The sequence below is a fragment of the Chelonoidis abingdonii genome, chromosome 11, assembly GCF_003597395.2.
Source record: "Chelonoidis abingdonii isolate Lonesome George chromosome 11, CheloAbing_2.0, whole genome shotgun sequence".
Lineage (NCBI taxonomy): Eukaryota > Metazoa > Chordata > Testudines > Testudinidae > Chelonoidis > Chelonoidis abingdonii.
Window position 1 is genome coordinate 44,116,431 of NC_133779.1, and position 14,563 is coordinate 44,130,993.

General features: G+C 51.2%; 1 protein-coding gene across 3 annotated transcripts in view; it reads right to left on the bottom strand.

The window, feature by feature from the left end:
- RUSC1 (RUN and SH3 domain containing 1) overlaps positions 1-14,563 on the bottom strand; it is a 34,770-nt gene that overhangs the window by 4,074 nt on the left and 16,133 nt on the right. For all 3 annotated transcript variants that reach the window (XM_032767141.2, XM_032767139.2, XM_032767142.2), the window contains 4 exons: positions 2,243-2,319; positions 1,739-1,913; positions 1,311-1,416; positions 306-352 (listed from right to left, as the gene is read on the bottom strand). In XM_032767141.2, coding sequence (XP_032623032.1) covers positions 306-352; positions 1,311-1,416; positions 1,739-1,913; positions 2,243-2,319 — 405 coding nt within the window. The remainder of the gene's footprint in view (positions 1-305; positions 353-1,310; positions 1,417-1,738; positions 1,914-2,242; positions 2,320-14,563) is intronic.

The window sequence follows — 14,563 nt, forward strand, 5'->3', positions numbered from 1 at the left end:
CAGAGCTCCCCCCACACATAACTAACCCCCAGAGCCCTCCCCACCTCACAGAACCACCCCACCAAGCCCCCCGCATCCCACCCCTCCACCCTGGGACACCAGCCTGTCTCTTCTGGGTCTGTCACTAGCAGCCTGTACAGGGGAAGAGTTTCCATCTGTACTTCAGCAACCAGGCTGCCCGGGATCCTCAGCTGAGGCATGGTGGTGGGAAAGTCCCACCACCAGGCCTCAGCTGGGTGTGTCCTATTAAAGGAGCTCCAGATAAGCACTGTCCTGGAGGGCTCACAGAGTCCACTGCTCCCTACCTGAGCTCTTCTGCAGGTGGGAGAGCCACAGCTCCAGCTGCTTTATGCTGAACGAGATGGAAAAGCTCCAAGTTATAACTGTTCATAACGACAGCCCCAGACTGGGCCATGCCAACAGCATTAAACTGCCTGACTTGGGGGCCACCCTAGCTGGAGCAGGCCCAGGAGTCCAGGGCCCACATCTGCTGATGTCTGCCTAGGGGCAGCAACATCCTAGTGCTTCACCCACCCAGCTGGGTCTCTGGGTTCACTTGGCTAAACAAAAGGCTTACCAAGGTTCCAGCTCCTGGAGTGTGCAGGAGGCACAGGGAGCTCCCCGTCCGAAGGTTGCAGACACCAGGGTGCCCCCAGCCAGGTTCTGCTCATTTGTGCTGGTGTCATACCAGAGCGAAGCTTCTGGCGCCATGGTGCCCTGAACCAGGCCTGAGACTGAATCTGGGTGCTTCACACGGCAAGTGCCAGCATCAGCTCCTTCCCCCATCTGCCTGCACCCCAGCTCCCCTCCCCTGGGTTGGGGCATCCCATCTCACCCTGAATTACAGCCCCAGTGTTCAGCTGAGCACAAATGTAGGACCGTAAACATGAGTGAGGCCAGGGCCAGGAGTGTGGGCGAGTGAGAGAATGGCAGAAACTGAGAGACAGCACACACCCACACACAGGAGCACCCATGAGTAGGAGGGTGAGAGCAAGCACGAGAGAGTGCACACGCCCACACACAGGAGCACCCATGAGCAGGAGGGTGAGAGCAAGCACGAGAGAGTGCACACGCCCACACACAGGAGCACCCATGAGCAGGAGGGTGAAAGCAAGCATGAGAGTGTGCACGCCCATGTGAAAGTAAGTCCAGCAGCTGCAGGCTGAGGCATGGAGAAGGGCTCCGAGACACCAGAACCACCCCCTTCCCAGGCCAGCACTCCCCTGGCAAGGACCATCCTGCCCAGGGAGCCCAGCAGCTCTCCCAATCTCTCCTAGGGAGGCAAAGCAGTGCTCAAGCCTGGTACTTACTTCAGAAGGCCGAGTATGAAGGCGTGGAACCTCTGCCTGCTGCTGCGGAGGTGAGCCAGCTGGGACACCTGCCAGTACAGCGAGTGCAGGGGCCGAGTGCCGGGGCCTGTAGAACACACAGCAGGGAGCCACTCAGCAGCCATCTTCCCTGAGTTTGGCTCCTCTCCCTCCCAGAAATTTGGCGTGGAGTTAGGGGCCCTGCTCAGAGAGTAGCCAGCAGCCACAGCAGCATCAGGCCAATGAGAGGCGTTGGGGACATGGCCCCAGTCACCTGCATCTCCCAATGTATTGGTGCGTTGGAGCTGGAGGCACCTGGCTGGCCCTTCCCACACACCCCCTGGGCTTTATCTCGCTATTCGACCAGGGGAACCGATGGTATCTTCTGGGGCCATCCAGAAGCCCCCTCCAGCAACAGCCCCTCAACCTACCCAGCTTGACTGAGGCCTCCACCACGCTCCAGGGCGAGCTCCTCCTCTGGCCCATGATGATGTCCTTCTGGAAGGGCTTCAACCCATCTTCCACCAGGGCATAGAGTGCCGGGCACAGGGTGCTGAGCAGCAGGTAGCTCACATCTGGGCTTAGCCAGCTGTCGCCCAGCTGCGTCTGCGTAAGGAGAGGTGCAGGTGATGGTTTGGAGTGGTGGGGAGACAGGAGTCGTGTCCCTCCCCCTCCTCCCCCAGAACAGGCAGGGCAGGGATGGTGGGTTCCCTTTGCCTGGGACAGCCCTCCGTGTTGCTTCCAGCTCCCGCCATTCATGGCGTATCAGACACAGGCCAGGGAACAGGGTGCCCACGATTCCCACATAGTCACACTCACCCTGCCAGCCAGCAGGGAGGGGACATGACTTAGCTAATAGTCAAGGCAGCAGCTGAGCCTCTTCCACCAGATCCACGGCCCAGGCCAGAGACCCCCACCCCTGCCCAGCGCTTTACCTTCTGCACCAGGCTCCTTGCCGTGCTGAAGTGAGCAATGAGCTTCTCCACGGAGGCGCTGATGCCAACCAGCAGGGCTGGGACGGACAGAGAAGGGATAAGTCAGGCCTGTGCTGAGTCCCTACACCAGGTCCAACCACGCAACCCCACAAAAGCTGCACCTGAGCCCATGATAGGGTGACCAGACAGCAAGTGTGAAAAATCGGGACAGGGGGCGGGGGGTAATAGTAGCCTATATAAGAAAAAGACCCCAAAATCGGGACTGTCCCTATAAAATCGAGACATTGGGTCACCCTGGCCCACGACCATGGAAAGGAGCCCTGAATAGATAGGGCTGGACAACATCACTTCATACACTGGTCCCTGCCACGCAACACCCGCTGCTGGCTGGGACAGTGATTAGCATCTGTCCCCTGCAATCTCTGCTGGACTGTTCCCTGCAGCGTCACCCCCTGCTGGCTAAGGCAGGGATAGCGCCTGTCCCCTGCAATCTCTGCCGGACTGTTCTCTGCAGCATCCTCGCTGGCTGGGACAGGGCTCGGCCCCCTCTCCCCTGTGAGACTCCCTCCCCATTCCCTGCAGTGCCCACTGTTGGCTGGGACCGAATCGAGCCACAGAACCTGGGCCCCTCGGGATGGCTCCAGCTGCTCCAGCCTCTAGGTAAGGCTACTTAGCCCTTGGCAGGGCACCTCCCCCAGCTCTAACCTGAGCTGCAGCTTCCACACAGCTATTTTCAGAACATTAGTGCCAGCCCTGCAATCCCAAGTCTGTCAACCCTGGTGGGCAGGCTGACTGCTGAGGTCTGCGTAGATGCACCAGAGTTACTGGGGAACCCAGGGCATTGCCATGGGAACTGTTATCTCTTTAGCAATTCTTCAGAGTCTAAGAATAAAGGTGCAATGGAAACTGGCAGTTACCATGACAACAAGACAAGGATGCAAAGGTTTGCTACAGAAGCTTAGAGGTATTTGTAGACTCCAGGGCCACCCCCACCAATCTCCCCATCTGGGGCTCCAAGTTTTCAGGCTCAACAGCTCCACCTGCTGGAAAAGACTGGGAGCATGATTCCCCAAAGACTAGTCTCCAGGAGCTCCCCACAGCCACAACTCCAGGTCACAAACAAGAATGCATCAGCCATAAAAGGTACCAAGAGGGTGGGATGTTAGTCCATAATCCCCCAGACTGCTAAGCTCCTAGCCAAAGGGAGAGTGAAGCCTACCGCTGGAAGGCCAAGTTAGAAAAACTGAAACTGCAAATAAGGTGCAAATTTGTAAGGGCAAGGCTGATTGCACAGGGCAACAGCTCCTGGGGGCAGAGGGTTCTCTGGGATGCACCTGGAGCCTTTGGGTCAAAATTGGGGGTTTCTCAAAGATACGCTCTTGCTACCCCCCACTACTGGCTGGATGCAGGAATTGCTGAGTGGAATTATCTGTCCTGTCATGCAGGAGATTGGCTGAAGGAGGAGAATAAGAACGTAAGAACTGTCACACTGGGTCAGAACAGTGGTGCATCTAGGCCAGTATTGTTTCTCTAACAGTGACCAAAGCCAGAGCTTTATGGGGGTGCATACTGAACAGGGCAATTCGACTGATCCACCCATATTCTCTCCTGGTTTCCAGTGGACAGAGGTTTAAGGTGGCCCTGAGCATGAGGCTGCATTTCTGGTCATCTTGGCTAATAGCCATTTGATGGATCTAGCCTCCATGAACTTATCTAGTTCTTTGCAAAACCCCAGTTATACTTTTGGCGATCACAACATCCCCAGGCAATGAGTTCCACGGGTTAATTGTGCATTGTGTGAAAAGTACTTCCTCTTTTTGTATTAAACCTGCTGCCTATTAATTTCATTGGGTAACCCCTGTTTTTCGTGTTGTGAAAAAGGATAAATAATAGTTTTATAGTCATTTTTTTACAGACCACTATCATAGCCCCCCTTCATCATCTCTTTTCCAAGCTGAACAGCCCTCGTCTTTTTAGTCTCTCTTACTGTGGAAAGTTCCATAGCCTTGATCAGCTTTCTGCCCTTCTCTGAACCTTTACCAGGCCCACTACATTCTTTCTGAGACAGGGCGACCAGAACGGGACATGGTGTTCAAAGTGCAGGTATGCCATGGGTTTATACAGTGGTATTATGATATTTTCTGTCCTATTTTCTAATAATTTCCTAATAGTTCCTTTAGGCTGTAGAGGAATTTTTAAACTGAGGGCTGGGGAAAGCTGACAGGTCCAAAGGAGCACATGATTTGGACAAAGACATCCCTTACGGGAGGATAAATAAATAAAAAATAATAATAATTGGAGATATACCAATCTCCTAGAATGGGAAGGGACCTTGAAAGGTCATCAAGTCCAGCCCCCTGCCTTTACTAGCAGGACCAGTTTTTGCCCCCGATCCCTAAATGGCCCTCTCAAGGATTGAACTCAAGCTCACTCTATATCCTAATAAAGAGGAAAGACTAGAAGTTAATAAAGCACTGGTAGGAACTTAAGAGAAAAAGTCAAATAAAAAAGAGCCCCATTTAACTACACCCCATGAAGGCAGACACCTAACTAGTGACAAATATTATAAGTGTTTATATATAAATGCAAGAAGTTTAAATACTAAGATGGGTGAACTTGAGTGCCTGATATTAAATGGTGTGGGAGTGGCATATATGTGAACGAAAGCAAAGAGTCAAATATCATAAGCATCTTAAATGAGCCAAACTGTACCATGGAATCTCTATGGAAAGAAATTCCTTGCTTGAATACTAAGAGTATTGCAGTGGGAATATACTACAGATCATCTGACCAGGATGGTGACAGTGAATGTGAAATGCTCAGGGAGATTAGAGAGGCTACAAAAACAGAAAACCCAATAATAATGGGGGATTTCAAGTGACCCATATTAACTGGGTACCTGTCACCTCAGGACAGGATGCAGAGATAAAATTTCTGTACTCCATTAATGCCAGCTTCTTGAAGCAGCTAGTCCTTGAACCCACAAGGGGAGAGGCAATTCCTGATTTAATCCTAAATGGAGCACAAGATTTGGTCCAAGAGGTGAATATAGGTGAGCTGCTCAGTAACAGTGACCAGAATGCAATTAAATTTAACATCCTTGTTGTGGGAGTGGAGGGAAATATCAAAGAAAATCACCACAGTGACACTGAACTTCAAAGAAGGGAACTACACAAAAATGAGAAAGCTAGTTAAACAGAAATTAAAAGGAACAGTCACAAGGATGAAATGCCTGCAGGCTGCATGGAAACTTTAAAAACCACCATAGAGGCTTAAACTAAATGTATATCCAAACAACCAAACAAAAAACGCAGTAAGAGGACCAAAAAAAAAAAAATGCCACCATAGCTAGGGTGACCAGGGACAGCCCTGATTTTGGGGTCTTTTCTTATATAGGCTCCTATTACCCCCCACCCCGATTTTTTGCACTTGCTGTCTGGTCACCCTAACTATAGCTAAACAGCAGAGTAAAAGAAGCAGTTAGAGACATAAAGGAATCCTTTAAAATGGAAGTCAAATCCTTCTAAGGAAAATAGAAAGAAGTATAAACTCCAGCAAGCCAAGTGTCAAAGTATCATTAGGAAAGCCAAACAAGAATTGGAAGAGAGTGAACACTTTTTTAAGTACATCAGACGCAGGAAGCCTGCCAAACAGTCAGTTGAGCACTGGGTGATTAAGGTGCTAAATGAGCACTCAAGAAAGACAGAGCTGTTGCAGAGAAGCTAAATGAACACTGCAGAGGATGTGAAGAAGATTCCCACATCTCAGGTGACAAGGCTGAGGAACTGTCCCAGTTTGAGGTGCCAGTAGAGGAAGCTTTGTAACAAACTGATATACTAAACAGTAATAAGTGACAAAGAGTCCTGTGGCACCTGTGGCAAACTCAGGACAGTTGGCTACCAGAAGAGGGGTAGTAATTGGTCCCGGAAGGCTTAGCCTAGAGGAATCAAGTTCAGCTGGGACAGGGGTAGGAGGGAACTAATCAGGTTCAGCTGACTCCAATTGCTGGTGACCTTTTTAAAACCTCCCTGGCAGGGAAGCAGGGGGGGAGAAGGAGAGAAGCAGAGTAGCTGCCAGCAAGTAGGGGCAGTAAACTCTGAGGCTCTCCTGGGAAGGCAGCTTGCAGTCTCCTCAGAAGGAGAGGAAACTAGAGCAAGGGGCTGGCTGAGAAGGGATCAGCCAGACCCTGTGAGATTGGAAAGGGTTTTTTTTTCTTTTTTTTTTTTGCCCAAGCCTGTGCCTCCAGGGCAAAAAGGACTGAGCTACCAAACGGAGAGGCAGGTACTTTGCCACACGTGGTGTCAGGAGTGGGATTCCCTAGTGAGTGAGGCTCTGTGGCAAGCCATCACTGGGCAAGGTAAAAACCACCAAAAAAAAAAATATAATTTTTTTTTTTTTTTTTAAAAATGGAAGATGTTTTGAAGGCGTTGTTGCAGGCCACTGCGGCCCAACAAGAGGCTACCAGAGTGCAGGTGGCTGCCCAGCGGGAGTCCGTACGGGTGCAACAGGAGACCAACCAGCTGCTGATGAGCCAGGCAGCCCAAGATCGAGCAACCCTGACCAAGAGGTAGTAAACCAGTTGAAGGCCCTGACCACGATGACGCACGGGCCCCAGGGGAGTCGGCCGCTGCGGGCGAGCAACTACTTGCAGAAGATGACAACAGATGACGATATAGAGGCGTATCTCCTTGCGTTCGAGAGGACGGCACTGCGGGAGGCCTGGCCCCAAGACCAGTGGGCCGGTCTGCTGGCTCCATTCCTATGTGGGGAGGCCCAGAAAGCCTACTTCGACATGACCGCAGAAGCGGCTATGGACTACTCTCGACTGAAGGCGGAAATCCTGGCGAGGGCAGGCGTGACGCCGGCCATAGGGCCCAACGCTTCCACGAGTGGAAGTACCGGAGGACAAACCACCGAGGTCCCAGCTATTTGATTTGATACACCTTGCTCGGAAGTGGCTCCGCCCCGAGGCCCATGGCCGGAGAAGGTAGTAGAGATCCTGGTATTGGACAGGTACATGAGAGGGTTGCCGCCGGACATACGGGGGTGGGTCCGCCAAAATGATCCCTCCTCTTATGACGATCTAGTTGCTCTCGTGGAGAGGCACTTAGCAGCCCAAGAACTTTCTCAGACCACCGGGGGAGGAGGCGCCAGTATCGGAGGCCAGCCTCTACGCCGAAGCCCCGGTTTGCCCTAGCTCCGGGCCGGAAAATGGAGGGAGGCAGGAGGCGGAAGAGCCGCTACAGTCCCGGAGAGACTGGGGACTGGGAAGAAAGGCTCAGGGGATACATCCCAGCAGCCCGAAAAATAGGGGGCTGCCCAGGGGGGTGGGGTACCGATGTTATGCCTGTGGTGAATTAGGGCATATTGCTGCCCAATGCCCTAATCTTGGAGAGCCTATGCAGTGTGAACTGGGAGATATAGGGGGACCATGCGATCTAATAAGTCTAGTCGGGGTTGCGATGGTCCCTCATAGATACACTAGGGCCGTTAAGCTGAACGGTGTAGAAACCACTGCATTAATAGACTCGGGCAGTGCAGTTACACTGGTCTCAGGGACGCTGGTCAGGCCGGGCCAACTATCCCAGGCCAAACGCTCAGGAATATCCTGTGTACATGGGGATGTCAGCTACTACCCCACCGTCCCTGTACGCATCGAAGTTCTTGGAAACCCTACCGAGGTGACAGTGGGAGTCGTTCCGAAACTCCCGTACCCTGTCCTTATCGGACGAGACTTCCCGGGTTTGATGGCCTACTCCCTGGAACGAGGGAGAAGGAAGGGAGGGACCCTGGGATCCAAAGGGGGGCCCAGATAGGGGACCCTCTCCCCGCTTTCCACGAGTTTAGCCAGGATGTGTTCTCCCCACCGGGGAAGTCCAGGAAGACTCGGAGGGAACGGAGGGCCGATAAAAGAAGGGGGACGAGGATCCTGACCCGGTACCTGACGCCTACACTGGCAGGGGAAAGAAGGGACTCGGCTGACAGCGGGAACTAGGTCAGCTAACTCCAACCCAATTGTTGGACCGGTTCCCCTGGGGCTGTCCCTGAGGGGGAGACGGAGGTGGACCCCCCGGAATGGGACAAATAGGGACCGCACGTGGGAATTTTGGTCAGGATCAGGCCAATGATCCCATATACCACAACATTTTTAAGGAAGTAGTCGAGGTGAATGGGGTCCCAGTGGAGGGGAGAGCTAAGGGCCCGGGACCATATTACATGATTAAAAAAGATCTGCTGTATAGAGTAGTCCGCGTCCAAGAGCAAGTCATCGAACAACTCTTGGTCCCCCGGAAGCATCAAAGGGCGGTAATGGATCTGGCCCACAGTCATCTGTTTGGGGCCCATCTAGGGATGGATAAGACCCTCGATCGGATTCTACAGAGGTTTTTTTGGCCTGGCATTTATGCAGCCGTCCGGCGATATTGTTCCTCCTGTCCGGAGTGCCAATTACATGGGCCCCGACCATACTTAAGGGCCCCTCTGGTCCCTCTACCAATTATTGAAGTTCCGTTCGAGCGAATAGCTATGGACATAGTGGGGCCATTGGAAAAGTCAGCCCGGGGCCATCAGTACATCCTGGTAGTACTAGATTATGCCACCCGATACCCCGAGGCCGTCCCCCTACGGAATACCATGTCCAAGTCCATAGCCAAAGAATTAGTCCAGATATTCTCCAGAGTGGGGATACCTAAGGAGATCCTGACGGACCAAGGGACCCCCTTTGTTTCTAAGCTAATGAAGGACTTGTGTAACATGCTCCACATACGGACCCTCAGAACGTCGGTCTACCACCCCAGACCGATGGCCTCGTTGAACGCTTTAATAGGACGTTGAAGAACATGTTACGGAAGGTGATCAGCCGCGATGGAAAAGACTGGGATGCCCTGCTACCTTATGTGCTGTTTGCCGTCCGGGAAGTTCCTCAGGCTTCCACTGGATTCTCCCCCTTCGAGCTGTTATATGGTCGGCACCCCAGGGGCATACTGGACCTGGCTAAAGAGGACTGGGAAGAGCAGCCGAACCCGGGGAGAAACATTGTGGAACATGTGCTACAAATGAGAGACCGAATCGCCAGAGTCACCCCCTGGTGCGCGAACACATGGAGAAGGCCCAAGGGGCGCAACGGACATACTACAACCGTCAAGCGAAAGTCCCGGAAGTTCCAGGTGGGGAGACCGGGTGATGGTGCTCATACCCACGGCGGAGAGCAAGCTCCTGGCCAGATGGCAGGGACCCTATGAGGTAATCGAAGCGGTAGGAGAAGTTGACTATAAGGTCCGGCAGCCAGGTCGCCGAAGCTGGAGCAGATCTACCATATAAATCTGCTGAAACCCTGGCAGGATAGAGAAACCCTGGTAGCTGCGCTGGGGGCGCCACCCCCTAAAGACGATCAGCCCAGCCTGGTGGGAATATCCCCGGAGCTGACCCCGGAGCAACGATCTGAGGCGATCAGCCTGGTCAAACGCAACCAAGATGTGTTCTCGGAGAAGCCAGGTAGGACTACAGAGGTTCACCATCACATCTTCACAGAGCCCGGAGTGAAGGTGCACGTCAAGCCATACCGGATCCCGGAGGCTAAGAGAGAAGAAATTCGGAAGGAGGTCAGGAAGGATGCTGGCCCTAGGGGTTATTGAAGAGTCTCATAGTCAATGGTCCAGTCCCGTGGTTTTAGTGCCTAAGCCAGACGGCAGTATGAGGTTCTGCAACAACTTCCGCAAGCTAAACGAGGTGTCCCGATTTGATGCCTACCCTTTACCCAGGATCGATGAGCTGATTGACAGACTGGGAAAGGCCCAGTTTATGTCTACCCTTGATCTTACTAAGGGCTATTGGCAGATCCCCCTGGCTAAGGCCGAAAAGGAGAAGACGGCCTTTGCAACCCCGGAAGGACTATATCAGTACACTGTTATTACCTTTGGATTGCATGGGGCCCCCGCTACCTTCCAGCGGCTAATGGACAAGCTGTTACGGCCCCATAGGGAGTATGCTGCTGCCTACCTTGATGACGTCATCATCTATAGCCCCGACTGGGAGATGCACTTCGAAGGGTAGAGGCAGTCCTAGATACCCTGAGAAAGGCAGGACTGACTGCAAATCCCTCCAAGTGTTCGATCGGGTTAGCTGAGGCCAAATACCTTGGGTATATAGTGGGGAGGGGCGTGGGGAGGCCCCAACTCAACAAACTAGATGCCATACAGAAGTGGCCCCGCCCACTCCGGAAAAAACAGGTCCGAGCATTCCTGGAACTTGTGGGGTACTATAGGCGGTTCATTTCCCACTTCGCCACCAGGGCATACCCATTAACAGACCTGACCAGGGCTCAGGGCCCAGACATAGTAACATGGTCTGCTGCGGACGAAGCCGCTTTTGCAGATCTACGAACGGCCCTCTGCACAGACCCCGTATTAATAGCCCCGGACTGGGAGCAGGAGTTTATCCTACAGACGGACGCCTCGGAAGTAGGGCTGGGGGCGGTGCTTTCCCAAATGGTCGGAGATGACGAACACCCCGTCCTCTTCCTCAGCAGAAAACTCCTGCCTAGGGAACGGAAGTACGCCATCGTGGAGAAGGAATGCCTGGCAGTAAAATGGGCCGTAGAAAGTCTCCGTATTATCTACTGGGACGGAGATTTACCCTGGTCACGGACCATGCCCGTTGCAGTGGATGCACCAAAACAAGGACAAGAATGCGCGAGTAACAAGATGGTTCCTATCGCTTCAACCTTCCACTTCACGGTTCGGCACCGGTCCGGAACCCAACATGGCAATGCGGATGGCCTGTCAAGGGTGCACTGCTTTCCGACCCAAGTAGCCCAACCCCGTAGTGTTGAGCGGGGGGGGGGGGGGATATGTGGCAAACTCAGGACAATTGCTACCAGGAGAGGGGTAGTAATTGGTCCCGGAAGGCTTAGCCTAGAGGAATCAGGTTCAGCTGGGACAGGGTTAGCAGGGAACTAATCAGGTTCAGCTGGCTCCAATTGCTGGTGACCTTTTTAAAACCTCCCTGGCAGGGAAGCAGGGGGGGAGAAGAAGAGAGAAGCAGAGTAGCTGCCAGCAAGTAGGGGCAGCTAAACTCTGAGACTCTCCTGGGAAGGCAGATTAGTCTCCTCAGAAGGAGAGGAAACTAGAGCAAGGGGCTGGCTGAGAAGGGATCAGCCAGACCCTGTGAGATTGGGAAGGGTTTTTTTTCGTCTTTGTTTTTTTTTTTACCAAGCCTGTGCCTCCAGGGCAAAAAGGAACTGTGCTACCAAACGGAGAGGCAGGTACTTTGCCACACACCTTATAGACTAACAGACATATTGGAGCACGAGCTTTCATGGGTGACAAAGTCTGACAGAGTGGGTATTCACCCATGAAAGCTCATGCTCCAATACGTCTGTTAAGCTATAGTGCCACAGGACTCTTTGCTGCTTTTTACAGATCCATACTAACACAGCTACTGCTCTGATAGTAAACAGTAAGAAGTCACCGGGACCAGATGATATTCACCTAAGATTCTGAAGGAATTCAAATATGAAACTGCAGAACTCCTAAAAGTGGTAAGTAACCTATCACTTACATCAGCCTCTGTACCAGACGGCTGGAGGGTAGCTAACATAATGCTGATGTTTTTAAAAGGCTCCAGACGCAATCCTGGCACTTCAGTACCAGGCAAATTGATTGAAACTATAGCAGAGAGCGGAATTATCAGACACAAAGATTAACACAATAGGATGTGGAAGAGTCAACAAGTTTAAGGGGAATCACCTCACCAATCTACTAGAATTCTTCGACAGTGTCAACAAGCAGATGAACAAGGGTGATCCAGTCGACACAGTGTACTTGGACTTCCAGAAACCTTTGACAAGGTCCCTCACCAAAGGCTCTTAAGTCAAGTAGGCAGTCATGGGGGAGAGGGAAGGACCTCTCATGGATCAGTTACGGGTTGAAAGATAGGACACAAAAAGGGTAGGGAATAAAAGCCAGTTTTCACAATGGAAAGTGGTAAATAGCGGGGTCCCCCAAGGCTCTGTACTGGGACCTGTGCTCTTCAACATGTTCACTGATGATCTGGAAAAGGGGGTAAACAGGGAGGTGACAATGTTTGCAGACAATACTAAATTACTCGAGATAGTTAAGTCCAAAGCTGCCTGTGAAGAGTTCCAAAGGCCTCTCACAAAACTGGGAGACTGGGGAACAAAATGGCAGATGAAATGCAACATTAATAAGTGCAGAGCGATGCACATGGGAAAAAATAATCCCAACTATACATTCAAAATGATGGGGTCTAAATTAGCTGTCACCTCTCAAGAAAGAGATCTTGGAGTCATTGTGGATAGTTCTCCGAAAACATCTGTTCAATTGCAGCAGTAGTCAAAAAAGCGAACAGAATGTTAGCAGGGCCGGCTCTGGCTTTTTTGCCGCCCTAAGCGGCCAAGAAAAAAAAAGGAAAAATTAAAACCTGATTGAGCTGCCACAGAAGTGCCACTGAAGACTGAAGCGGAGCAATGGAGTTGCTGCCAAAGGGCAAGTGAGGGACGGACTCGCCGCCAAATTGCCGCTGGAGATCTGAACATGCTGCCCCAACAGCGGACAAAGTGCTACCCCTTTCTATTGGGCACCCCAGGCACCTGCTTCCTTCGCTGGTGCCTGGAGCAGGCCCTGAATGTTAGGAATGATTAGGAAAGGGATAGATAATAGGACAGAAAATGTCCTAATGGCACTATATAAATCCATGGTACACTCGCACTTCGAATATGTATGAGGAAAGATTTAAAAGACTGGGGGACTGTTCAGCTTAGAAAAGAGACAACTAAGGCGGGATATGATAGAGGTGTATGAAATCATGAAAGGTGTGAGGAAAGTGAATAAATGTTATTTACCCTTTTGCATAACACAAGAACCAGGGTCACCCAATGAAATTAATAGGCAGAACGTTTAAAACACACATAAAAGGAAGTACTTCACACAACACACAGTCAAACTGTGGAACTCATTTCCAGGGGACATTGTGAAGGCCAAAAGTATAACAGGGTTCAAAAAGAATTAGCTAAGTTCCTTGAGGATAGGTCCATCAATGGCTGTTAGCCAAGATGGTCAGGGGCACAACCCCATGCTGTGGGTGTCCTTAAACTTCTGGCTGCCAGAAGCTGGGACTTGACAAAAGGGGATGGATCACTCAATAATTGCCCTGTTCTGTTCATTCCCTTTGAAGCGTTTGTCATTGTCAGGGAACAGGATGCTAAGCTAGATGGACCATTGGTCTGACCCAGTGTGGCCATTCTTATGTGATGACCAATGCAAAGAACTCATGTAGCTTCTCTGCAATGGCTGTGTCTTCCCTGAGTGCTCTTTGAATACCTTAACAGGACAAGGTGAGGGAGAGAGAGCTCAGTCGTTTGGGCATTAGCCTGCTAAACCCAGGGTTATGAGCTCAATCCTTGAGGAGGCCATTTAAGGAACCAGGGTAAAATTCTGTCTGGGGATTCGTCCTGGTTTGAGCAGGGGGTTGGACTAGATACCTCTTGAGGTCCCTTCCAACCCTGATATGCTATGAAATAATATCTTTTATTGGACCCAAATATTTTGGTGAGAGACAAGCTTTAACATCTTGGTCATCTACTGGCCCATTGCCTGTTTGGCAAGCTTTACGTTTCTGAGGTACTTTACAAAACTCTTACTGTTACTTTCTGAGTCTTTAGGAAGTAGCTTCTCAAATCCTTCTTGGCCTGCCTTCAGATACTGTTACACTAATTTGTCAGAGTTTATACATCACACTATTAGCCTCCATAGGATTTGACTTCTAAATTTTACACGATGCCTTTTTGCTGCCAACAGCCTTCATTACTCTGCTGTGTACTCAGGGTGGCATTCGTTAGGTCCCCTTACTGTCTTTTAACTAGTCCCCAGGATGCTTGCAGGCATTTACAACTTGGAACAGCTCCTTTTCAATTTAAGTCTAACAAGAATATCCTCATTCTTGTGTAGTTCCCCTCTGTAAAGTTCAATGTTGCTGTGAGGTGTGTTCTTTGGTATTATCTCCCCTACAAGGATGTGGAATTTAATTACATTATGGTCTCTATTACCGAGTGCTTCATCTATAGTTACCTCTTGGACCAGATCCTGTGGTCTACCTAGGACTAAATCAAGAATTGGCTCTGCCCTTGTGGCTTCCAGGACTAGCTGCTCCAAGAAACAGTCATTTATGGTGTCTAGAAATATTCTCTATGCATTATGCTGTGAGTCAATATGAGGATCGTTGACGTCACACAGTGTTATTGCACTTCCTGCTTTTGTGGCTTCTCTAACTTCTCTTAGCTTTTCACAAGAACTATCACTTCCC